The 25,450-nt window shown below is 41.7% G+C and overlaps 2 protein-coding genes and 1 long non-coding RNA gene across 5 annotated transcripts in view; 2 read left to right on the top strand and 1 right to left on the bottom strand.

The window, feature by feature from the left end:
• SLC22A4 (solute carrier family 22 member 4) overlaps positions 1-799 on the top strand; it is a 50,102-nt gene extending 49,303 nt beyond the window's left edge. For both annotated transcript variants that reach the window (XM_050792808.1, XM_050792807.1), the window contains exon 10: positions 353-799. In XM_050792808.1, the coding sequence (XP_050648765.1) occupies positions 353-428 (76 nt within the window). In that variant the 3' untranslated portion in view covers positions 429-799. The remainder of the gene's footprint in view (positions 1-352) is intronic.
• The window catches only part of LOC126956020 (uncharacterized), a 297,028-nt gene that overhangs the window by 95,590 nt on the left and 175,988 nt on the right, over positions 1-25,450 (top strand). The window lies entirely within an intron of this gene.
• The window catches only part of LOC126956045 (uncharacterized), a 34,438-nt gene that overhangs the window by 8,120 nt on the left and 868 nt on the right, over positions 1-25,450 (bottom strand). Inside the window, exons 1-5 of one of the 2 annotated variants that reach the window (XR_007726221.1) lie at positions 23,529-24,003; positions 22,615-22,828; positions 10,385-10,591; positions 8,496-8,634; positions 6,111-6,253 (exon numbers count right to left, since the gene is read on the bottom strand). This is a non-coding gene — a long non-coding RNA (uncharacterized LOC126956045). Of the gene's footprint in view, positions 1-6,110; positions 6,254-8,495; positions 8,635-10,384; positions 10,592-22,614; positions 22,829-23,528; positions 24,004-25,450 lie in introns of those variants that run through there. The other variant, XR_007726220.1, reaches the window with a different exon arrangement.

Below are 25,450 nucleotides of genomic sequence, written 5' to 3'. Positions count from 1 at the left end.
TTCTGATCCCTGACAGAACATTTACAGCAAAAAAGTGCCCATTTTTGATAAGTTGTTTTGTTCTAATGATAGAACTACTTCTGTAACAACTTTAATTGCCAAGAATTTCATGCCTCCCTCTCTATCATTTGCTTGGGAAAACTGTGAAAGAGTTTAAATTCTGGCTTCTATACTTAATTAAGAAAGTGGCCTCAGATGTTTAAAAGCATAAAATACTAGATCTACACTATGAGGTTCTCATTAGAGTTACTTGTTCATTGATTGGAGAAATATTTTTCAATGTCAGTTTGGAGCGTTTTGAGGAGGAAAGTCTTGAATATTTAATTTTCTTTAGCATCTATTTTATTTTCAGGTTCAGATCTGGGAAAAAAACAAGAGACTCAATGGAGACAGAAGAAAATCCCAAGGTTCTAATAACTGCATTCTGAAAAAATATCTCCCCCATTTGGTGAAGTGAAAAACAGATAAATAAGACTCTGTGGAGAAATCCGTTGTTCCCGCTGAAATGGACTGACTGTAATGATTGACACTAAAATGAACCTTGCTATCAAGAAATGCTCGTCATACAGTAAACTCTGGAGAATTCTTCCAGATAATGTCCTTGCTTTGCAAACCAACCATTTCTAGAGAGTCTCCTTACTCATTAATTCGATGAAATGGATTGGTAAGAGGTCTTGAAAACATGTTAGTCAAGGACTGGTAAAATATATATAAAGATTAACCCTCTTTTCCAATTATACAAATGCTATCCAAATAAAAATAACATCATTTTATTAATGCAAATATTAGGTGACAACAATGTGTGTGTGTGTGTGTGTGTGTGTGTACATTTGGAAGCAAACCAGCACATTCAAAATTATAGTAGTTTCTGAAGTGAACCAAATGATTATACACAGCATTCCTATCCAAAAAACCTTACAAACTCCTTTGAGAGGGATTGATGGCTGTTAGAGGAAAAAACAAACCATTTTTTACCCTCTACTGTCACAGTCAACCCGCAATACTTCTGTGACCAGATGTGGTGGGGGGCTCCTCACACACCAAGCAATTCTCCAGCAGATACCAACAGGGTGCTCTCTAATGGAATTCAGCTCTGACCCTATCTGCGGGAGACAGTATCAGATCCCACAGGTTGTGTGCTCTGTCCCTCTTCAGATGCCATTCAAACGTCCAAGCCACACGCACCTCTGACCTACCAGCTACAAACCAGGGTTTCTATAGCCCCCTTCTTGGGTTCAATTAATTTGCTAGAAAGGCTCACCAAATTCAGCTAAACCTTTACATTTTCCAATTTATTATAAAGGATACAGATGAACAGCCAGATGAAGCAGCATGTAGGGCTAGGTCTGGAAGGATTCTAAGTGCAAGAGCTTCTGTCCCAGTGAAGCTGGGGTGCAGTGCCCTCCCAGCTTGTGGACACATTTACTGGAAGCTCCTCAAATCTTGTTGTTCAAGAGTTTTTAGAGAGCTTGATCTCCAGCACCTTCCCCACCCAGAGGTCAGTGGGTAGAGCTGAAAGTTCCAACCCTCTAATTCCTCAAATGACCGGTCTTTCCAGGGACTAGCCCCATCATAAGAATACCTAGGGCCCCACATTAAGTAACCTCATTAGCATAAACTCAGGAGTTATCTAATCCAAGGGGCTCATTATGACTAATGAGATACTCCTACCACTCAGGAAGTTCTAGAGGTTTGGGGAACTCTATGACAAGAACTGAGACAAAGACCAGGTATCCATATTTCATATTATACCACAATGGCAGATGTTAATTGTATTTTAGCCTGGCTCATCTGGCCAATCTGCCTGCAAGGAGGCAGCAAGGCAGCTCCTAGCTACAGTTTCAGCAGCTATACCTCACAGCCCTTACACCATTAAATGGTCCCCATTTGTTGTGCTCTTGTTGAGCATGTGACTAAATCTCCTGTTTCCTAAAAATGGCTTAAGATATATTTTGCTAGTAGATATAAAATCAGAAAAAATGCACAAACCAGTTAGATTGATAGAGGTTGTTTATGTGCCTCACAGCCAAGAGAGATGTGCACCAAGGAGGAAATCATCAAATCTGACAATATGGAAAGCCTTTGAAACTGTTCTTTTCCTAAGCACGGTATTCAGCTGTGTCCTCTTGAACCCGTATCTATCAGGTCAACAGCTTTAGCCCATTTTGCATGATATTGGCGGTAGGTTTGTCATAAGTAGCTCTTATTATTTTGAGATACATTCCATCAACACCTAGTTCATTGACAGTTTTTAGCATGAAGGGCTTTTGAATTTTGTCGAAGGCCTTTTCTGCATCTATTGAGATAATCACGCAGTTTTTGTCTTTGGTTCTGTTTACATGATGGACTACGTTCATTGATTTGCATATGTTGAAACAGCTTTGCATCCCAGGGATGAAGCCGACTTGATCGTGGCGGATGAGGTTTTTGATGTGCTGCTGGATTCAGTTTGCCAGTATTTTATTGAGGATTTTCGCATCGATGCTCATCAGGGATATTGGTCTAAAATTCTCTTTCTTTGCTGTGTCTCTGCCAGGCTTTGGTATCAGGATGATGCTGGCCTCATAAAATGAGTTAGGGAGGATTCCCTCTTTTCTATTGATTGGAATAGTTTCAGAAGGAATGGTACCAGCTCCTCTTTGTACCTCTGGTAGAATTTGGCTGTGAATCTCTCTGGTCCTGGCCTTTTTTTGGTTGGTAGGCTATTAATTATTGCCTCAATTTCAGAGCCTGTTATTGGTGTATTCAGAGATTCAACTTCTTCCTGGTTTAGTCTTGGGAGGGTGTATGTGTCCAGGAATTTATCCATTTCTTCCAGAGTTTCTAGTTTATTTGCATAGAGGTGTTTATAGTATTCGCTGATGGTAGTTTGTATTTCTGTGGGATTGGTGGTGATACCCCTTTATCATTTTTTATACCATCTATTTGATTCTTCTCTCTTTTCTTCTTTATTAGTCTTGCTAACGGTCTATCAATTTTGTTGATCTTTTCAAAAAACGAGCTCCTGGATTCATTGATTTTTTTTTGAAGGGATTTTATGTCTCTATCTCTTTCAGTTCTGCTCTGATCTTAGTTATTTCTTGCCTTCTGCTAGCTTTTGAATTTGTTTACTCTTGCTTCTCTAGTTCTTTTAACTGTGATGTTAAGGTGTCGATTTTAGATCTTTCCTGCTTTCTCTTGTGGGCATTTAGTGCTATAAATTTCCCTATACACACTGCTTTAAATGTGTTCCAGAGATTCTGGTACATTGTGTTTTTGTTCTCATTGTTTTCAAAGAACGTCTTTATTTCTGCCTGCATTTCATTATTTACCTAGTAGTCATTCAGGATCAGGTTGTTCAGTTTCCATGTAGTTGTATGGTTTTGAGTGAGTTTCTTAATCCTGAGTTCTAATTTGATTACACCGTGATCTGAGAGACAGTTTGTTGTGATTTCTGTTCTTTTACATTTGCTTAGGAGTGCTTTACTTCCAACGATGTGGTCAATTTTGGAATAAGTGTGATGTGGTGCTTGAGAAGAATGTATATTCTGTTGATTTGGGGTGGAGAGTTCTATAGATGTCTATTAGGTCTGCTTGGTGCAGATCTGAGTTCAAGTCCTGGATATCCTTGTTAACCTTCTGTCTCGTTGATCTGTCTAATATTGACAGTGGGGTGTTAAAGTCTCCCATTATTATTGTGTGGGAGTCTAACTCTCTTTGTAGGTCTCTAAGGACTTGCTTTATGAATCTGGGTGCTCCTGTATTGGTTGCATATATATTTGGGATAGTTAGTTCTTCTTGTTGAATTGATCCCTTTACCATTATGTAATGGCCTTCTTTGTCCCTTTTGATCTTTGTTGGTTTAAAGTCTGTTTTATCAGAGACTAGGATTGCAACCCCTGCTTTTATTTGCTTTCCATTTGCTTGGTAGATCTTCCTCCATCCCTTTATTTTGAGCCTATGTGTGTCTCTTCACATGAGATGGGTCTCCTGAATACAGCACACTGATTGGTCTTGACTCTTTATCCAATTTGCCAGTCTGTGTCTTTTAATTGGAGCATTTAGCCCATTTACATTTAAGGTTAATATTGTTATGTTTGAATTTGATCCTGTCAAAATGACGTTAGATGGTTATTTTGCCTGTTAGTTGATGCAGTTTCTTCATAGCATCGAAGGTCTTTACAATTTGGCATATTTTTGCAGTGACTGGTACCAATTGTTCCTCTCCATGTTTAGTGCTTCTAAATTAAACATGTAAGGCACGGCTGTTGGTGACAAAATCTCTCAGCATTTGCTTGTCTGTAAAGGATTTTATTTCTTCTTCACTTATGAAGCTTAGTTTGGCTTGATATGAAATTCTGGGTTGAAAATTCTTTTCTTTAAGAATGTTGAATATTGACCCCCACTCTCTTCTGGCTTGTAGGGTTTCTGCTGAGAGATCCACTGTTCGTCTGATGGGCTTCCCTATGTGGGTAACCCAGCCTTTCTCTCTGACTGCCCTTAACATTTTTTCCTTCATTTCAACCTTGGTGAATCTGACAATTATGTGTCTTGGGGTTGCTCTTCTAGAGGAGTATCTTTGTGGTGTTCTCTGTATTTCCTGAATTTGAATGTTGGCCTGCTTTGCTAGGTTGGGGAAGGTCTCCTGGATAAAAGCCTGAAGAGTGTTTTCCAACTTGGTTCCATTCTCCCCGTCACTTTCAGGTACACCAATCAAATGTAGATTTGGTCTTTTTACATAGTCCCATATTTCTTGGAGGATTTGTTTGTTTCCTTTTACTCTTTTTTCTCTAATCTTCTCAATTTATTTCATTAATTTGATCTTCAATCCCTGATACCCTTTCTTCCACTTGATCAAATCGGCTATTGAAGCTTGTGCATGCATCACAAAGTTCTTGTGCCATGGTTTTCAGCTCCATCAAGTCATTTAAGGTCTTCTCTGCACTGTTTATTCTAGTTAGCCATTTGTCTTATCTTTTTTCAAGGTTTTTAGCTTCCTTGAGATGGGTTAGAACATCCTTCTTTAGCTTGGAGAAGTTTGTTATTACCGACCTTCTGAAGCCTACTTCTGTTAGCTCATCAAAGGCATTCTCCACCAAGGTTTGTTCCGTTGCTGGCGAGGAGCTGCGATCCTTTGGAGGAGAAGAGGTGCTATGGTTTTTAGAATTTTCAGTTTTTCTGCTCTGGTTTCTCCCCATCTTTGTGGTTTTATCTACCTTTGGTCTTTGATGTTGGTGACCTACAGATGGGGTTTTGGTGTGGCTGTCCTTTTTGTTAATGTTGATGCTATTCCTTTTCTGTTCATCAGTTTTCCTTCTAACAGTGAGGTCCCTCAGCTGCAGGTCTCTTGGAGTTTGCTGGAGGTCTTCTCCAGATACTGTTTGCCTGGGTATCACCAGCAGAGGTTGCAGAACAGCAAATACTGCAGAACAGCCAATATTGCTGCCTGATCCTTCCTCTAGAAGCTTTGTCCCAGAGGGGCACCTGCCTGTATGAGGTGTCAGTCACCCCCTACTGGGAGGTGTCTCCCAGTTAGGATACACAGGGGTCAGGGACCCACTTGAAGAGGCAGTCTGTCTATTCTCCAAGCTCAAACACCATACTGGGAGAACCACTGCTCTCTTCAGAGCTGTCAGACAGGGACGTTTAAGTCTGCAGAAGTTTCTGCTGCCTTTTGTTCAGCTATGCCCTGCCCCCAGAGGTGGAGACTACAGAGGCAGCCAGCCTCACTGAGCTGTGATGGGCTCCACCCAGTTCGAGTTTCCACAGTCACTTTGTTTACCTACCCAAACCTCAGCAATGGCAGATACCCCTCCCCATGCCAGGTTGCTGCCTCGCAGGTCAATCTCAGACTGTTGCATTAGCAGTGAGCAAGGCTCACTAGCACTGAGCCAGGTACGGCTTATAATCTCCTGGTGTGCTGTTTGCTAAGACCTTTGGAAAAGTGCAATATTTGGGCGAGAGTGTCCCGTTTTTCCAGGTACCATCTGTCACGGCCTCCCTTGGCTAGGAAAGGGAAATTCCCTGACTCCTTGCACTTCCCAGGTGAGGCAGTGCCCCGCCCTGCTTTGGCTCACCCTCCATGAGCTGCACCCACTGTCCAACCAATCCCAATGAGATGAACCAGGTACCTCAGTTGGAAATGCAGAAATCACCCGTCTTCTGCGCCGATCACACTGGGAGCTGCAGACCAGAGCTATTCCTATTCGGCCATCTTAGAATGGAATCCTCAATGAGATATTTTAAGAAGTTAAAAAATAATTGTAACGAGCATCTGAAAGAACAAATATGTAATATGTTTAAGAAATTTTTGGAAAAGATCAGTGATAAGGGGAAATGTTCTCTCAAATATATAAAAACACACAGTGATTACTCTGGGTTTCCTGGAAAACACACACACACACACACATACACAGAGGAAAGATAAATCTATCAACAAAATAGAAGAGGTATGGCAGAAACAGACCCAAGTGTTGAAAAAATTGTAACATATGATAAAGGTGAATTATAAATTATCAAGAAAATGATACATTGTTGAAGACTGGTGCTGGGACAATTGACAAGCTAAAAAACTGGTAAAAATGGAAAAACTGGGGGAATAAATAGTATCTTACCATAAATCACACACCAAATTAATTCCTGATCAACTAAAGAGCCAAATGTAATAAATGTAAATAAAATAGAGCCAAGAATAAATAAATCAAAAGCTAGAAGAAAATATAGGTGATACTTAATTTTAAGATGAATAGGAAATTGAAGATAAGATGTATTTTACTATAAACTTTTAAATAATTCTGTACAACAGAAAATCTTAAAATTAACACAAGTTGGAAAAATATTAACAAAAATATATTGGACAAAATTACCATCCTTTGTACATAATCATCAATTTTTTTTAATGTTCAGTAATACTGCAGTTAAAGCAAATAGTGCTAAGTACATAGTCTTTGGAGACAAGTGTTCCAGGACCTGACACTGGGTGTGTCCCTTCTCTATCAACTGTGTGACCTCGAGCAAGTTATAATCTTCCCTAAAACTCAGCTTCTTCATCTGTAAAGAGGGATGATAACAGTCCCCTTTGGGTGGATATTACATGAGACAATGCATACTGTGTTTGGCTCCATACCTGGCAAAGATGTCCACATTTTCACTATCTCTCATCTTACTCATGTCCTCATACCCCTTCTTGGCAAGCTTAAATTCCATGCTTAATCATCATAATCAACTTCCTTGCCCCTTTCTTATCTGCCTTGCTTTTGGGGGAACTATAAAGCTGGTTAAATCTAACCTCCCTCCTACTTCTTTCTAGCACCTGCATAGCCAAATGTAGATGGAAAATATATTCCATCTGACTGGTTTCACTTTAAACTGACCATCAGTGACTTCAAGAGGATCCTAATTGTCCTGGTTCATTCTCTATCCTGGAGGACCTTCTTTCTCTTCAGAACTCCATCACCTCCTCCCCCATGCTCACCCTCAGCTGTGCCTTGGCTTCCTATTTCACCTAGAAAATAGAAGCAATGGAGGGAACCTCTACAAGCACCATAATACACCAGCCTAACTCCATCTGTACCCACACACTCTGTCTTTTCTCCTGTTTCTCCTGAATGGTCTCTCCTCCCCACTGGAGTGCAGTGGCTCACTGCAACCTCTGCCTCGGTTCAAACGATTCTCATGCCTCAACCTCCCAAGTAGCTAAGATTACAGGCATGCACCACCATACCCAGCTAATTTTTGTATTTTTGGTAGAGACAGGTTTTTGCCGTGTTGGCCATGCTAGTATTGAACTCCTGGGCTCAAGTGAGTGGCCTGCCTCGACCTCCCAAAGTGCTGGGATTATAGGTGTGAGCCACCACGCCCGGCCCCAGCCTTATATACTCCTTACCCGCCCTGCCTCCTACTCCTTTACCAACTCAAAGATGTTGCTCTAGCAATTCTCCTGATTCCTCCATCATAAATCTTTTCCCTCTCTACTGGATCTTTCCCATTCAGTATGCAAACAGGCTGTAAAAGCTCTCTCTCGATCCAGTTTCTGCTGTCAGCTCCTGCCCCACATCTCCCTGTCCCTTAGCAGCAAAACTCCTTGGAAGATTGCTATATCTACTTGCTACTTTTAACTTTGTTCTTTCAATTTTCACTTGGCCCCACTACAATTAAGCTTTAGCCCTCACCTTTCACCAGAGCACCTCTATCAAGGTCCCCAGTGACCTGCATGTTTCTGAATTCAATAGTTGATTCATAGTCCTCCTCTTACCTGACCTCTCAAGGCATGTGACAAACTCATTTCTCTTTCATCCTTGAACTGCTTTCTACAACATGACACTTGTGCCGGGCATGGTGGCACACACCTGTAGTCCCAGCTACTTGGGAGGCTGAGGCAAGAAAAACACTTGAACCCAGAAGGCAGAGGTTATAGTGAGCCGAGATTGTGTCACTGCACTCCAGCCTAGGTGACAGAGTGAGACTCTGTATCAAAAAAACCAACAAAAATGACACTTGCTTGGTTTTCCTCTTACCTTGTTGGCTGCTCTTTAACCATCTAGTGTGCTGGTTTTTCTTCATCTCCGCTACTGCCTAAAATTGGAGCGCCCAGAACTTAGTCTTCGGTCCTCTTCCTTTTTAAAAAAATTCAGTCTCATGGTTTAAATATCATCTCTGCATTGATGAACACCAATACATAGAGAGAAGTGAACTCCAGGCTCACATAATAACTGCCCACTCGATATCCTCACTTGGATACGTAATAGGTGTCTCAAACATAACATGTCAAATTTAGCTCCTAATTTCATCCCAAATCTGCTTTTCCTGAAGTCCTTCCCAACTCAGAAAATGGGAACTTTATTTTCCTGGCTGCTCTTCCTCTCGTACTCCACATCCAATCTGTCAATAAAGTCTTTTGCCATAATTTCAACATATGTAGAATCCAGTTTCTTGCCTGTATTCTGTTAGCCCCCAGCCAATCCTTCCTCATTAAGGCTGCTCCTACGCCCCTTCAATCTACTCTCAGCATAGTAGTCAGAGCTATCTCAATTATATCATGTTACTTTTCTGCTCAAAACCTTCCAATCGCTTCCCATCTCAGTCAGATTTTTTAAAAGCCCAAGTCCTTACAATGGTCCATAAGTAGAATGATTACACGTCAGAGTTTGTCCAGGACAGCCCTGGCTTCTCTCCACTGAATTAGTATTAATTTTTTTTTTTTTTTTTTTTTTTGAGACGGAATCTCACTCTGTTGCCAGGCTGGAGTACAGTGGCACGATCTCGGCTCACTGCAACCTCCGACTCCCTGGTTCAAGTGATTCTCCTGCCTCAGCCTCCCGAGTAGCTGGGATTACAGGCATGTGCCACCATGCCCAGCTAAATTTTTTTTTTTTTTAGTAGAGACGGGGTTTCCCCATGTTGGCCAGGATGGTCTCAATCTCCTGACCTCGTGATCTGCCCGCCTCGGCCTCCCAAAGTACTGGGATTACAAGCGTGAGCCACCGCGCCCAGCCCTAGTGTTAATTATTAATAACCCTCACCTCCACCTTTCATTCTAGAAGTCTTCCAGTTTGGATGACAAATTATATATGGCAATAACCTACAGGTCACATTTGACAGTTTACTTTAAAAGTAAACAGCTTCCAAATTAACCCATCTTGGGAAGGTCTTGTGATTCATGGTGATACCTTGTCCTGAGTAAGGAATCTTATGAGTTCCTCAAATTGTTGATGTACTGATCAATGCACCACCTACTGACACTGAAAAGGACACTGATTTATTTCTGAGTCATAAGGTTTTACTGATTGTCTTGCATGTAGACATTTTAGTCTTCATGTTGCAAACTGTAGCCAATTATTGTAACCTTTGTATTGTACCCTCCAATGAAAAAGGAAAACTCCTGTACGAAGAGTCCCCCTCCTTTCTTCTAACTTTCCTATTAAAGCTTTCCAACTTGTAACAGACTCCAGAACACTCTCAACTTTGTTGGTATGTTTTCCTGGGCTTATCCTCACATTTGGCTTACAATAAACCTTTATCAAATCATTTCTGCCTCAACAGCCTTAATTTCACTTGACAGTGGTCACCCAGTTTATAGGGCCCTACTCTAATCTTCATGCCCTCCTTTAGCTCACTGACTTCATCTCTTATTACTCTCTCCATTGCTTTCTTCATTAAGGCTACCAAGGCTTTGCTATTCTTTGAACATGCTAGACATGCTTCTCTATTAGATACGTGTTCCCTCTTCCTAGGAATGCTCTTCCCAGCTATCTACATAGCTTGCTCTCTTACTTCCTTCATGTCTTGGCCTAAATGCCACCTTCTTAATAAACCCTTATCTGATCACACTATTTAAAATTGTATCCTGTTCTCTCTCTGAACTAACTTTATGCATCCCTGCTTCATTTTTCTCCATGGGACTTACCACTCTCTGACATCCTGACTAATTTACTTCTTTGTTGCATTTATTGTCCTTCTTCCTCCACTAGACTGTTAAGTTCCATGAGGAGCACTTCTGTATTCCCAGAAGTTAGAATAGTGCTTGGCTGGTCAAATGGTTGTAACCAGAATGCTGATGGTGATATGGAAAGTGAAGGCGTGGTTGACGAGGTCTCAGATGGAAATGAGGAACCTAGAAATGGAGCAAAGGTCACCCTCATTATGCCCTAGCAAAGAACTTGGCTGCACCTTGTTCGTGCTGTAGGGACCTATGAAAGTTTGAACTTCAGAGTGACAACCTAGGGTATCTGGCAGAGGAAATTTCTAAGCAGCAAAGTGTTCAAGAAGCGACATGGCTGCATCTAACTGCCTAACTCAGATGTGAGAGCAAAAAAATGACTTAAAGTTAGAAGTTATATTTAAAAGGGAAGCAGAGTGTAAAAGTTTAGAAAATTTGCAGCCTGGCCATGTGACAGAGAAAGAAGTATTTTCAGTAGAGGAATTCTAGCAGGCTGTGGGGCAACCACTTGCTAGAGAAATTTGAGTAACTAAAAGAGAGCCAGGTACTAATAGCTAAGACAATGGGAAAAAGGCCTTGAAGGCATTTCAGAGATCTAAGGGGCAGCCCTTGCCATCACAGGCACAGGCCCAGAGACCTAGGAGGGAAGAATCGTTTTGTGGGCCAGGCCTAGGGCCCCACGGCTCTGCACAGCCTCCTTGGGACAGTGCTCCCCACATCCAGACTGTTCCAGCTCCAGCTGTGGCTCAAGCGGCCCCAGGCACAGCTCAGGCTGCTGCTCCAAAGGACACAAGCCATATGCTTTGGCAGCTTCCATGTGGTGTTAAGCCTGCAGGCATGCAGACTGTAAGAGTGAAGGAGGCTTGGCAGCCTCTACCTAGATTTCAGAGAATGTATGAGAAAGCCAGGGTGCCCAGCAGGCAGAAGCCTGCTGCAGGGGTGGAACCCTCACAGAGAACCTCTACTAGGGCAGTTTGGAGGGGAAATGTGGGGTTGGAGGCTCCACACAGTCTCCACTGGGGAACTGCCTGGTGGAGCTGTGAGAAAGGGGTCACCACCCTCCAGACCTAAGAATGATAGATCCACTGACAGCTTGCACCCTGTGCCTGGAAAAGCCACAGGCGCTCAACTCCAGCCCATAAGAGCAGCTGTAGAGGCCGTACTATGCAAACTACAGGGGCGGAGCTTCCCAAGGCCTTGGGAGCCCACTCCTTGCACCAGTGAGCCCTGGATATGGGACATGGAGTCAAAGGAGATTACTTTGGAGCTTTATAATATAATAATTGCCCTGCTGGGTTTTGAATTTGTATGGAGCTTGTAGCCCCTTTCTTTTGGCCAATTTCTCTTTTGGAATGGGCATGTTTCCCCAATGCCTATACATCCATTGTAACTTGGAAGTAAATAGCTTGTTTTTGATTTTATAGGCTCATAGGTGGAAGAGACTTGCCTTATCTCAGATGAGACTTTGAATTTTGGGCTTTTCAGTTAACACTGGAATGAGTTAAGACTTTGGTGAACTCTTGGGAAGGCATGATTGTATTCTGCAACTTGAGAAGGACATGAGATTTGGGAGGGCCAGGGGCAAAATGATATAGTCTGGATATTTATCCCTGTTCAAATCGCATGTGGAAATTTAATCTCCAGTGCTGGAGGTGGGGCCTGGTGGGAGGTGTTTTGGTCATGGGGGCAGATCCCTCACACCTTGTAGCTATCCCCATCATAATAAGTGAGTTCTTGAGAAATCTGGTTGTTTAAGGGTGTGGCACCTCCCCCCACCCTTGCTCCTGTCTTTACCAGGTGACACACCTGCTCCACCTTCACCTTCCAGCATGAGTAAAAGCTCCCTGAGGCCTCCCTAGAAGCTGAGCAGATGCCTAGCGCCACACTTCCTATACAGTCTGTGAAATCGTGAGTCAACTAAACCTCTTTTCTTAATAAATTACCCAGTCTCAGGTATTTCTTTATAGTAATGCAAGAATGGCCTAACACACACTGGTTCTACAAAAAAAAAAAAGAAAAAAAATTAATTAATTTTAAAAAATTAGCAGAGTGTGGTAGTATGTGCCTGTAATCCTAAGTTCTTGGGAGGCTGAGATGGGAGGATCCCTTGAGCCCAGGAGTTTGGGGTTGCAGAGTCATGATCATGCCACTGCACTCCAGCCTGGGGCACAGAGTGAGACGCTGTATTTAAAAATATAACATAATAAAATAATAAAATAAACCAGTATATGAGTATTAACCAAAGAATGAGTGAATAAATGAATGAATAAACTGAGTTTTAAAAGCGTGAAAAATAGCCAGGTGTGATGGCTTATGCCTGTAACAACAGCACTTTGGGAGGCCAAGGCAGGAGGATCACCTGAAGCCAGGAGTTTGAGATCAGCCTACCAGCCTGGGCAACAGAGCAAGACTTCATCTCTTTAAAAAAAAAAAAAAAACATATATATGTATGTAACAGCAGGGGGCCAGGGTGGTGGTGGGGAGGCATGAGAAGAAGACCAGAAGAAAGTAGGCTCAGCTGGGCGCAGTGGCTCATGCCTATAATCCCAACATTTCAGGAGGCTAAGGTGGGCAGATCACCCAAAGTTAGGAGTTGGAGACCAACCTGGCCAATATGGTGAAACCCCTATCTCTACTAAAAATACAAAAAAATTAGCTGGGCCTGGTGGCACCTGTCTGTAGTCACAGCTACTCAGGAGGTTGAGGCAGGAAAATCGCTTGAACCTGGGAGGTGGAGATTGCAGTGAGCCAATATCACACTGCACTACAGCCTGGGCAAAGAGAGCAAAACTGTCTCAAAAAAAAAAAAAAGCCGGGTGCATTGGCTCATGCCTGTAATCCCAACACTTTGGAAGGCTGAGGAGGGCAGATCACATGAGGTCAGGAGTTTGAGACCAGCCTGGCCAACATGGCAAAACCCCATCTCTACTACAAATACAAAAATTAGCAGGGCATGGTGGTGGATGCCTGTAATCCCAGCTACTCGGGAGGCTGAGACAGGAGAATTGCTTGAACCCGGGAGGCAGAGGTTCCAGTGAGCCAAGATCGTGCCATTGCACTCCAGCCTGGGTGACACAGCAAGACTCCATCTCAAAAAAAGAAAAGAAAAGAAAAGAAAAGAAAAGAAAAGAAAAGAAAAGAAAGAAAAGAAAGAAAGAAAGAAGGCTAAGGTATGTCTGGATAGTCAGATTATAGATGACTTCTGTTTTATTTTTTCCAGATTTCCATACTTTACAAATGCTTCACATATTACTTTTATAATCATAAAGAAGTTAAAAAATAAAACTTACTGAGTGTCGACTAAGTGCCAGGTCTTCAGAAGCATAGATGAAGAGCATGAAGAATGCAAATTCATGCATCAGGCTGGGCATGGTGGCTCACGCCAGTGATCCCAGCCCTTTGAGAGGCCAAGGCAGGTGGATCACTTGAGGTCAGGAGCTCAAGACCAGCCTGGCCAACACAGTGAAACCCCGTCTCTACTAAAAAAATACACAATTTAGCCAGGCATGGTAGTGGGTGCCTGTAATCCCAGCTACTTGAGAGGCCGAGGCAGGAGAATCACTTGAACCAGGGAGGCAGAGGTTGCACTGAGCCAAGATCACACCACTGCACTCTAGCCTGGGTGACAGAGTGGGACTCTATCTCAAAAAAAAAAAAAAAAAGTATTGCATCAGTGGGCTTAGTCTAGCCTGGTTATAAACTCCTGCTTCTGGCCTCAGCAACTTGCCTAGTGCTCCCCTGGGCCTAAGCCCTGTGGGGCTGAAACCCAGGTCAAAGTCATGTTCTCCAATCTAGAGCTGGGTGTCTCTCCCACTTCCTTTGAGCAGCAATCACCTTTACCCTGATTTGGACCAAGCCAAGCTTGCTATGCTGAGGTAACTTAGCTTATCACCAAGGTTATATTTAACAGACTGCTGAAAGGATTATAAAAGATTATGAGGATTTGAACTATCACCCAATGCCTCTGTCTGTTGGCACAGACAAGTCTAAAGCTTGATTTTGTGAACCTTGAGATGATCTTCCTCCAGCACTGCAAATTTAATCCTTCTCATCTAAAACTCCCATTCTAATGCCCCGCTGTGCTCCTGTCCCTGCAGAGCCCTCCAGCTCACCCTCCTGCAGTTGTCTTCCCTGCAACTGAGTCCTCTGCAACACGTATTCCATTGTAGACAAGCAACTCTCCTCTTTCAAGTACATCCCTGGCTGTTCTCTCCATCTCCTTTCCTTGAAAGAGATCTGGCATCCTTCTGAGCACTCCACTTGCCTCATGGCTCTGTCTCTCAAGTGAAGGCTACTCATTTTGAACTATCCATGATTTTGAAAGCCAAGAGCTGAGCAGGCTCTCAGCATTCTTCTTGCTTCCCACTGCCATTTCTAAATCATAACCCCTTCACCTTCACATACATAAAAGACCTGCTCAGGTTTGTGCTGTGCCCTCCTGGTTGCTGTTACCAACATCTGCCTGGTTGGTGATCCACATTCTGTGAGCTCTCTGACACCCAGCCCAAGGTGCTGGTGACTTTTGTGCTCAGGAAGATGAGTAGTGCTATACCTTAGCCTTGCAGTACTTGACCTTCACCTATACTTCACACTCCTGCTGCTGAGGACACACCCTGGGCCACTCATCAGTCACAACAGCTCCATCTCATTCTAGGACCTTTTGTTTTTCTCCCAATCCTTCAGCTCTCATCTGATATCATTTCCTCTCCCTTCCAGTTTATACCTTGTGATCCCTCCAGCCCATTCACACTCTTGCCACTACCCCAGTCCTTTTGTTTACTAGTCTTGCAAAGTCTAAGCTCACAATAAGTCAAACCATTTTACTCTTTTTTTTTTTTTTTTTTTTTTTTTTTTGAGACGGAGTCTCGCTCTGTCGCCCAGGCTGGAGTGCAGTGGCCAAATCTCAGCTCACTGCAAGCTCCGCCTCCCGGGTTCAGGCCATTCTCCTGCCTCAGCCTCCTGAGTAGCTGGGACTACAGGCGCCCGCCACCTCGCCCGGCTAGTTTTTTTTTTGTATTTTTTAGTAGAGACGGGGTTTCACCGTGTTAGCCAGGATGGTCTCGATCTCCTGACCTAGTGATCCGCCCGTCTCGGCCTCCCAAAGTGCTGGGAATACAGGCTTGAGCCACCGCGCCCGGCCACCATTTTACTCTTGACTCTCAATCCAGGATGCTGACTTAAGATACAAGAGAGAAGGGGGACTGTTGATGGGTGCGAGGAAATGTGGGTTGAGAGAGTAACAAGTGGGCTGAGGGTCCAATTGTGATTGGAAATGTAAATGTGTCGAGACACCAACTCACATGGTTGTGTGATTTCCTCCACTGACCCAGGGTAGGAGTACAGTGACCAAATGGTAGGATTTGGGGCCTTGCAGTAGAGGTGAATGGAACGACAAGACAATGAAGGAACTGAGATAGACTGAAGCAAAGGACCATAGTAGTATCTAAATTGAAGAGGAAAGAGAGTAAAAGCATAACTTCTGTTGGGCCTAGTGTGTATATTGTATCCATCTACTTTCTTTTTCTTTATTTGGGGTGTATGGGAACCTGGCACAGTGTTAATAAGACCCAGAGTGTTCAGAAGAGAATGCAAGCCAGGCTAACGAAGGTGGCAGGTATAGCACCATCTCTCCCACACACAAATGTGACTGCGGTGACATGGAGATCTAAAATGATCTAATGCAGCCAGTTGATAAGGGCTCAGGGCTAGATTTCATCTTTCAGGGTAATGAGTTGTAGCATCAGTAATTGAGAGTGCAGGCTTGAAGGCAGGGGGCTACTTTCCAAGAACCCCAGGGGATTCCTGAAACCTCAGATAGTACTGAACACTATATATACTAGGTTTTTTCCTATACATACATACCTAAAATAAAATTTAAGTTATATTATGCAGAGTAAGAGATTAATAATAATAGCTAATAAAATAGAATGATTGTAACAATGTGCTGTATAAAAGTCATGCAAATGTGCATCTCTCTCTCTCAGAATATTTTATTTTACTGTACTCACCTATTTGGTTTACCCAGTTGGCCGTAGGTAACTGAAACTGCAGAAAACAAAACTGTGGATAAAGGGGTATTAGGGTTTTCCAAAGAAACCCAACTAATAGGATTACAGATATATGTATATATCAATAGGAGGAGACTTACTATGTGAACTGGCTTATGTGATTACAGAGGCTAAGAAGTCCCTTTCCTGGAGAACCAGGAAAGGTGATGGTGTAATTCAGTCCAAGTCTGAAGGACTGAGGGGAAAAGGGTAAGGTGTAAGTCCCAGAGTTGGAAGATTCAAGAACAAGGAGCTCTGATTTCCTGAAGGCAGGAGAAAATGGATGTCCCAGCTCAAGAAGAGAGAGAACGAGAGAATTTGCCCTTCCTATGCCTTAAAAAAATTATTTTTAAAGAGAAAGGTGTTGCTATGTTGCCCTGGCTGGCCTCAAACTCCTAGGCTCGAGCATCTTCCTGCCACAGCCTTCCAAGTAGCTGGAACTATAGGCACATCCTCTGCCTTTTTGTTCTATGTAAGCAGGAGCCTTCAGTGGATTGGATAATGCCTGACCACATTGGTGAGGGCAGACCATATTTGCTCCGTCTAGTGATTCGAATGCTTGTGAACCTCTCTGGACACATCCTCACAGACATGACCACAAATAATGTTTTACTAGCTATCTCATAAAATTAACCATCATGCAGACAGACCAGGGATCTAATATGGACCTACCACATGCTAACTATAGCAACTGGGTAAATTACTTTACTTCTCTTTTGTTTCTTTGTCTGTAAAGTGAAGACAAGAATATCAGTCACGTAGAGCTATTGTGAGGATGAAATGAGGTCATGCGCTATTGTTAGTATTATTCTTGCAATAATACAATAGCAGAGCAAATTGATACTTGCCCAGGACCTCCTAATTTCCACCTTAACCTGGCACCTAGCTTAGAAGAACACATTAACATAGTTAATAACTTATATTATCCAAATTTAACTCAGCCAAGACCTCCTGATCTCCTTCGATGGAATTTTACTCTAAGATGACTGTATTCCCTAGGGAAACCTATGTGTTCCTATGTGACTTCTCTCCTGGGTGATTCTGTCCAGACCCATGGCCTTAAATACCATCTATATGTGGATGATTCCTTAATTTATATCTCATTCTGATCTCTTTTATGACCTTCAGACTCATATATCCAGCTGTGTATTTGACATTTTGACTTGGATGTCTAATAGATATCCCAAAATTGCATTCAAAATAAAACTCTTGCACATGCAACAAAAGAAACAATATAAAAATTGGACTACATCAAAAATGTAAAACTTCTGTGTATAAAAGGATATAATCAATAGTGAAAAGGCATGGAATGGGAGAAAATATTTGCAAATCATATATCTGATAAGTGGTTCAGATCCCAAATATATAAAGAACTCCTGCAATTCAACAACAACAAAAAACCTGATTTCAAAATGGGCAAAAGACTTGAGTAGACATTTCTCCAAAGAAAATACATAAATTGCCAATAAGCACATGAAAAGATGCTCAACATAATTAATCATTAGGGAAATGCAAATCAAATCACAATGAAATACCACTTTATACCCATTAGGATAGTTTCTCTAAAAAAAACAAAAACAAACAAAACAACAACAACAAAACCACAGAAAATAACAAGTATTGGTGAGGACGTGGAGAAACTGGAACTGTTGTGCACTGTTGGTGGGAATGTGAAACGGTACAGCTATCGGGGAAAACAGTATGGCAATTCCTTAAAAAAATTAAACATACAATTACCACATTATCCAGTAATTCCACTTCTGGGTATATACCCAAAGAATTAAAAGCAAGTACTCAAACATATACTTGTACATATACATTCACAGCAGCATTAGTCACAATAGTCTAAAGATGGAAGCAACCCAAGTGTCCATCAATGGATGAATGGGTAAACAAAATGTAGTATACGCATATAATGGCATATTATTCAGTCTTCAAAAGGAAGGAAATTCTGACATATGCTACAACATGGATGAACCTTGAAGACATTATGCTAAGTGACATAAAAGCGAGTCACAAAAGGACAAATACTATATGATTCCACTCTATGAGAGTAGTCAAATTCATAGAGACTTCTGTATTATAGAATGGTTTTCAGGGGCTAGGGTAAGGAGGGGAGTGGGGAGTTATTGTTTAGTAGGTACAGTGTTTCAATTTTGCAAGATGAAAAGAGCTCTCTACAGACGGAGGATGGTGATGGTTGCACAATGTGAATGTACTTAATGCACTTAAGAGTGGTTAAAATGGTAAATTTAATGTTACGTGTATTTCACCACAGTTTTTAAAAAGCAAAAAATAAATATAAAAAGCTCCTAATTTCCCAAACCCCCACCCCACCAAATCTCCCCATTTCAAAAACAAACATGAAAAGCTACAAAATTGCTCAGGCTAAAAATTCAGGAATCATTCTTAATTTCCTTCCTTCATGCCCATATCCAATAGCAAATCATGTCACCTTTTTCTTCCAAAAATATTCTGAATTTATCCATTTATCTCTTCCATAGTTACCACTCTCCTTCAGGCCATCATAAGCTCTTGCCTATAATGCTGCAATGCTTTCTAATCAGTCAACCTGCTTTCATTCTTGTCCTCTACAGTCCCTTCTCTATATAGCAGCCAGAATGTTCCTTTTATGCTAGAAATAAGACCTGATGCTTTTCTCTGCTTGAAAATACTCTGATAGGCCAGGCACAGTGGCCCATGCCTATAATCCCAGCACTTTGGGAGGCCAAAGTGGGCAGAGTTCAAGACCAGCCTGGGCAACATGGCAAAATCCCATCTCTACAAAAAATACAAAAATTAGCCAGGTGTGGTGCGTGTAGTCCCAGCTACTGGGGAGGCTGAGGTGTGAGGATCGCTTGAGCCCAGGAGGCAGAGGTTGCAGAGAGTCGAGATCATGCCACTGCACTCCAGCCTGGGTGACAGTGAGACCCTGTCTCAAAAAAAAAAAAAAAAAAAAAAAAAAAAAAAAAAGAAAATATTCTGGTAATGATGCACCTAGAATAAAATCCAAACTCCTTGCCACTATCTACAAGGCACTAGACAATCTGGCTTCCATAAAAACTGGCCTCCTGCCAATGTCGCTGACTTATGTTCCAACACTACTTACTTTGATCACTATGTTCTAGTCACGCTGGTCTTCCCTCTGTTACTTAGTCACCCTGAGCACATCTCTTACCTCACAGTCTTTGTACTTGCTGCTCTTCTGCTTAGTACACCTGCTTCCCAGATCTTCACATGACAGATTCCTTCTTACCCTTTGCCTCTCAGCTCAGACATCACCTTCTCAGAAACATGTTCACTTACCATTCATCTAAAGCAGCTACCCAATGACTGTCATTCTATACCATTACTCTCTTTTCTTTCTCCTTGGCACTTACCACTACTTGACATTTGTATTTATTTGTACAAGTTTATTGTCAGCCTCTCCATCCTCCAAGTAAAATGTGAGTGCCATGAGAACAGATAGCTTGTTTCTTTCCTCAATTCCCAGAACTCAGAACAGTGTTTGGCACACATCAGTCTATTCATATGTTTGCCAAACGAACGAAGAAGTGAAAACCACTAGTGACCCAATTGTCCTGCCATGTCATATATATACACAAAACTCTTTTGGGAAAACTCATATTTCTATGTTGGCCCTCACTAATGTCTTTCCATCTAGTCTAGAATGCAATAACCAGTCTTTAAAATGTAAGCAGCATATTTCACATTTCATTTTTGCAGGTATCTCTGAAGGGAATGAATTTACATTTCTACTATTGCAAATAGGATGGTCAAGTTTGTTGCAATGCACAACTTTTTCTGCGAAATTCAAAAACTGTCCTGTACCTCTTGAAGCCAAATGGTGAGGTTTCACATTGGAAATTACACTCATCTAAAGAAACAGTCTGGACATTTAAGTCCTTAAACAGTTGTTCAAAGTATTTTATTACATACTTTTTCTAGTCTTCAGAATGTTTCAAGGTCCATTGTCTTCATGGCTAGTTACCTATCTGTCCAGGCCAAACAAACTGGAGTTAAAATGCAGAATCACATAACAGCAGAAATGTGATTTCTCATTCTACTGTGCAACCCAACAGAATTGTGCCAAGTCTTGCCAGGCTGCCACTGCTCTACTGTGCCCAATGCCAATATGCATTGGGGTGATGACATCCCACTTGGGATGTTGTCTGATGACATAGATAGACTTCTCTGTTTCTCCACTCTTGGGTCATAATTCAATGTTCTGAGGCCAAGGCAAATAATGTCTTACAGGGATTTTGACAAGAAAAAAAAATTGCTATTTCAGACTTTGTTCAAGTTCCCCTTGTATGTCAGACCCCATTGATTTCAGTAGGGATGGCACCATGTTCAAGAGGCTGAAGAGACCTAGAATCAGAAACTGAGACATAAGGTTTATTGAGAGGACTTACAGTACAGGGAAGTCCAGCGGCAGTGGGCTGGACAGGAGAACCAAAACTCCTTGTAAAAAGCATGCAGTTCGCCAGGCATGGTGGCTCATACCTGTAATCCCAGCACTTTGGGAGGCTGAGGTGGGTGGATCACCTGAGGTCAGGAGTTTGAGACCAGACTGACCAACATGGTGAAACACTGTCTCTACTAAATACAAAAAAATTAGCTGGGCCTGGTGGTGGGCACCTGTAATCCCAGCCACTTGGGAGGCTAAGGCAGGAGAATCACTTGAACCCGGGAGGCAGAGGTTACAGTGAGCCGAGATTGTACCATTGCACTCCAGCCTGGGCAACAACAGCAAAAACTCTGTCTCAAAAAAACAAAAACAAACAAAGAGACATGGAGTTTATATAACACTTTTACTTAACACCTTTCCCCTAGCAACCTCTACCAGGCAACCTTCATTTTACCTAAAACAAAGGGCTTTGATCGCCTAGTAGGGCCTGCATTCTACAGGATGGGCTGGGGGTGGGAGCAGTTCAGAAGTTTGTCATAGATAAGAAATGAAATCTCTGGGTTGGCCACTCCCAGATTCCTTATCTGGGAGCTCTGAACATACATTCTTCTTAGACCATAGGGTCATTCTTCAGGTATGCATAAGTTATTGCTGCCAAGTGCATCCGTCAGGTGCATCTGCCATATGATCCTTACTAGAAGCATCCAAACACAGATTTGTGGGATCTACAGCAGACACCAGACAGACCCTCTGAATCATTTTCTACTCTGATGCTGAAGCTATAATATTGGACTAAGCTTGTGCCTTCTACTCTTTTTTTTTTTTTTTTTTTTTTTTTGAGACGGAGTCTTACTCTGTTGCCCAGGTTAGAGTGCAGTGCAGATCTTGGCTCACTGTAACCTCCACCTCCCAGGCTCAGGTGATCCTCTCACCTCAGCCTCCCAAGTAGCTGTGACTACAGGAGTGTGCCACCACACCTGGCTAATTTTTGTATTTTTAGTAGAGACAGGGTTTCACCATGTTGCCTAGGCTGGTCTCAAACTCCTAACCTCAGGTGATCCGCCCTCCTCAGCCTGCCAAAATGCTAGGATTACAAGTATGAGCCACTGCACCCAGCCTACTCTTTTCTTGAAGGAGGAGTTTGTTCTTTGGAGGCTTTCCCTTCCTCAGGCAAGTAATTGCTGACTATTCCAGCCTACATAACGTCCAGACATATCCAAATCTGTGGAGAACATATAGTTCTTAAGGTATTTATTTGGAGTCAATAATCAAAGTAAAACTAATAATTATAGCTAATATTTAGTTTGTAGTTAATATATGCTAGGAGCTTGAGCTAAGCACTACCATCCCAGGACACTGAGGCTTAAAACACTTTTAAAATTTGTTCAAGCTCACAAGCTTGAAATTGAAGAAGAAAGCAATTGAATATTGGTCTTTCTACTACCATACATCCAGAGCTATGCACTTAACCAATACAATATACTGTCTCTTATTGCACAAGTAATTACAAGGTTCATCTGTAAAATTCTATTCTGTAGAATAGAGGGGAAAACAAATTAAGGAATTACGGATGTTTATTCTTCTGAGCTTTAATTTAACATATTGTTTGATTAAAATAATTTATATATTAGTTATCTATTGCCACATAATACAATACCTCAAAATTTAACATTTTAAAACAACAAATATTCATTATTTCTCAGAGTTTCTGAGGATCAGGAATCTGGGAGTCACTTAACTGAGTGGTTCTGGTCCAGAAGACTCCCATGAAGTTGCAGTTAACCTGCCAGTAGTCATCTCAACAACCAACTGATGCTGAAGGAGCTACTTCCAAGTTCACTCAAGATTGTTGGTGGGCCTCAGTTTCTCATTAAATGCTGGCTGGAGACTTCATTCCTTGACATCACATGGACCCCTCAAAGGGCTGCTTATAACATGACAGCTTGCTTGTCTCTGAGCAAGAGAAAGAGAAAAAGAACATCCATGATGGACATCTTTTATAATGTAATTACCCAAGTGATATAAGTATCATCACTAATGCTATATGCTTTTGGTCACATAGACCAATCCTGGTACAGGGATCATTCATTGGGTGCCATCTTGGAGGCAAGCTACCACATCTGCTAGGGTATGAATGCATTTAATCTAAAGTTCTAGCCCTGAACTGTAGGGTTTTCTACCATATAAACCAGTTTTGCATTTTTTAACATGTAAAATAGGAAGATCCTAATTCAGAATCTTGCAGGATAAAGGGCCTCGGGTTCTAAGCTCTCTTTCTCTTTTAAAAGATGAAATTTAAGGCTGGGCATGGTGGCTCATACCTATAATCCCAGTACTTTGGGAGGCCAAGGCGTGGGGATCACTTGAGGTCAGGAGTTTGAGACCAGCTTGCCCAAAATGGCGAAACCCCATGTCTACCAACAATACAAAAAAAAATTAGCTGAGTGTAGCGGGGTGTGGCTGTAGTCCCAGCCACTTGGAAGGCTGAGGTGGGAGGATTGCTTGAGCCTGGGAGGTGGAGGTTGCAGTGAGCCAAGATTGCCCCACTGCACTCCAGCCTGGGTGACAGAAGGAGACCCTGTCTCAAAAAAAAAAAAAAAAAAAAAAAAGCAATTTAAATAGTAATGGCATTCAGATAGGAATCACAGTGCACCTGGAACTGGATGGCGCCATCTTAGGTTGCTCTCTGCTTTGCGCATGTGGACAAGCCGTCCGTGACAAACGGTTTATTTTCTTCCTAAGGATGTGCAGCTTCTTTTGTAGTCTACTGCATTGTTTTCAATCCCTTTCAGGAATGTTATCTGATGCCCAACTGATATTTCTCAAATGTTAAAATAAGACTTCTTCACCTTGTTTGGTCTGGACACAGGTCAACATTCTTCTCATAGAAGCTTTCGTTTCTTTTGAAGTATTAAAACAATATTTTAGCACACAAAAAAAGGAGTTTATTTTCAAGAAGCTTTGCTTTCTTTTTCAGTTAGTTCTAGATAAGAACTATAACTTCACATAAGATGTTAGAAGGATTTAAGTACATTGCTGAAGGTATAACCATCCATCTTCAGGAAGCAAGAATAGTGAATAGTAAGTATAAAGAAACAAATAAGTCCTGTGATAACATCTTTATCATAATTTTTTTTTTTTTTTTTTTTTTTTTTTTTTTTTTTTTTTTTTTGAGACGGAGTCTCACGCTGTTGCCCAGGCTGGAGTGCAGTGGGGCGATCTCGGCTCACTGCAAGCTCCACCTCCTGGGTTCACGCCATTCTCCTGCCTCAGCCTCCTGAGTAGCTAGGACTACAGGCGCCCACCACCGCGCCCGGCTAATTTTTTGTATTTTTAGTAGAGACGGGGTTTCACTGTGGTCTCGATCTCCTGACCTTGTGATCCGCCCGCCTCGGCCTCCCAAAGTGCTGGGATTACAGGCTTGAGCCACCGCGCCCGGCCTTTTATCATAATTTTTAAAGTCTATTATGCTTTATGCAAATGTTTAGATTTCCTTGTTAAAAATCTGCGGGCAAGGTTAGGTTCCTTTTCTGTAGCTTTATTTTCAACTTACAATATAGTGACTATTAAATATTCTTTACCCAACACATTATATTGTAAAAATATACACTTAGTTCTGTTTCTATCACTAAGCCACTACTATTTTAAAAAGGAATATCTTGCATTGTTAAGTTTAGCAGCCCAAATTCTTGAAGGCCTTAGGAATGGTGCTATCCAATAAGATAACCAATAGCAACATGTGGCTACTGAGCACTTAAAAAATGAGTCTGGCCAGGCATAGTGGCGCACGTCTGTAATCCAGCATTTTGGGAGGCTGAGATGGGAGGATTGCTTGAACCCAGGAGTCTGAGACCAGCCTGGGCAGCACAGGGATGACTTGTCTCTGAGAAATACAAACAAATAAAAAATTAGCTGGGCATGGTGGCATGTGCCTGTAGTCCTAGCTACTCAGCAGGCTGAGGCAGGAGGCCCACTTAAGCTTACGAGTTCAGGGCTGTGGTGAGCTATGATTGTGCCATTGCACTCTAGCCTGGGTGACAGAGTGGGACCATGTCTCCAAAAAATAAATGAATAAATAAATATTAAAAAGCAAAAAGTATGGCTAGTCCAAATTGAAATGTGCTGTAAAATACACACTGGATTCCTTTTTTTTTTTCCAAATCCCGAGAATCTGTGAAATACACCGAATTCTTAAGATTTAGTATGAGGAGGGAAAAAAAGATCAATGATTTACATACAACAATGTAAAATATCAACAATTTCTATATTGATTATATGATGAAATGATCATGTTCTGGATATACTTGATTAAATATACTATTAAAGTTAATTTCATCTTTTATTTTTACTTTTTAAATATGAGCATTGCCAGATAAAATACAGGACAACCAGTTACATTTTTATTTTATATATTCCTGCATGGGACATATTTAAAAATTATTCATTCTATATCTGAAATTCAAATTTAACTAGGAGTCCTATATTTTTATTTGCTAAATCTGGCAATTTTATTAATATGGCTACCAGAAAAGTTAACATAACAAATGTAGCTCCTTATCCTATTGAACATTGCTG

The sequence above is a fragment of the Macaca thibetana genome, chromosome 6 (genome assembly GCF_024542745.1).
Source record: "Macaca thibetana thibetana isolate TM-01 chromosome 6, ASM2454274v1, whole genome shotgun sequence".
Lineage (NCBI taxonomy): Eukaryota > Metazoa > Chordata > Mammalia > Primates > Cercopithecidae > Macaca > Macaca thibetana.
This window is presented reverse-complemented; position numbering and strand designations above follow the sequence as displayed.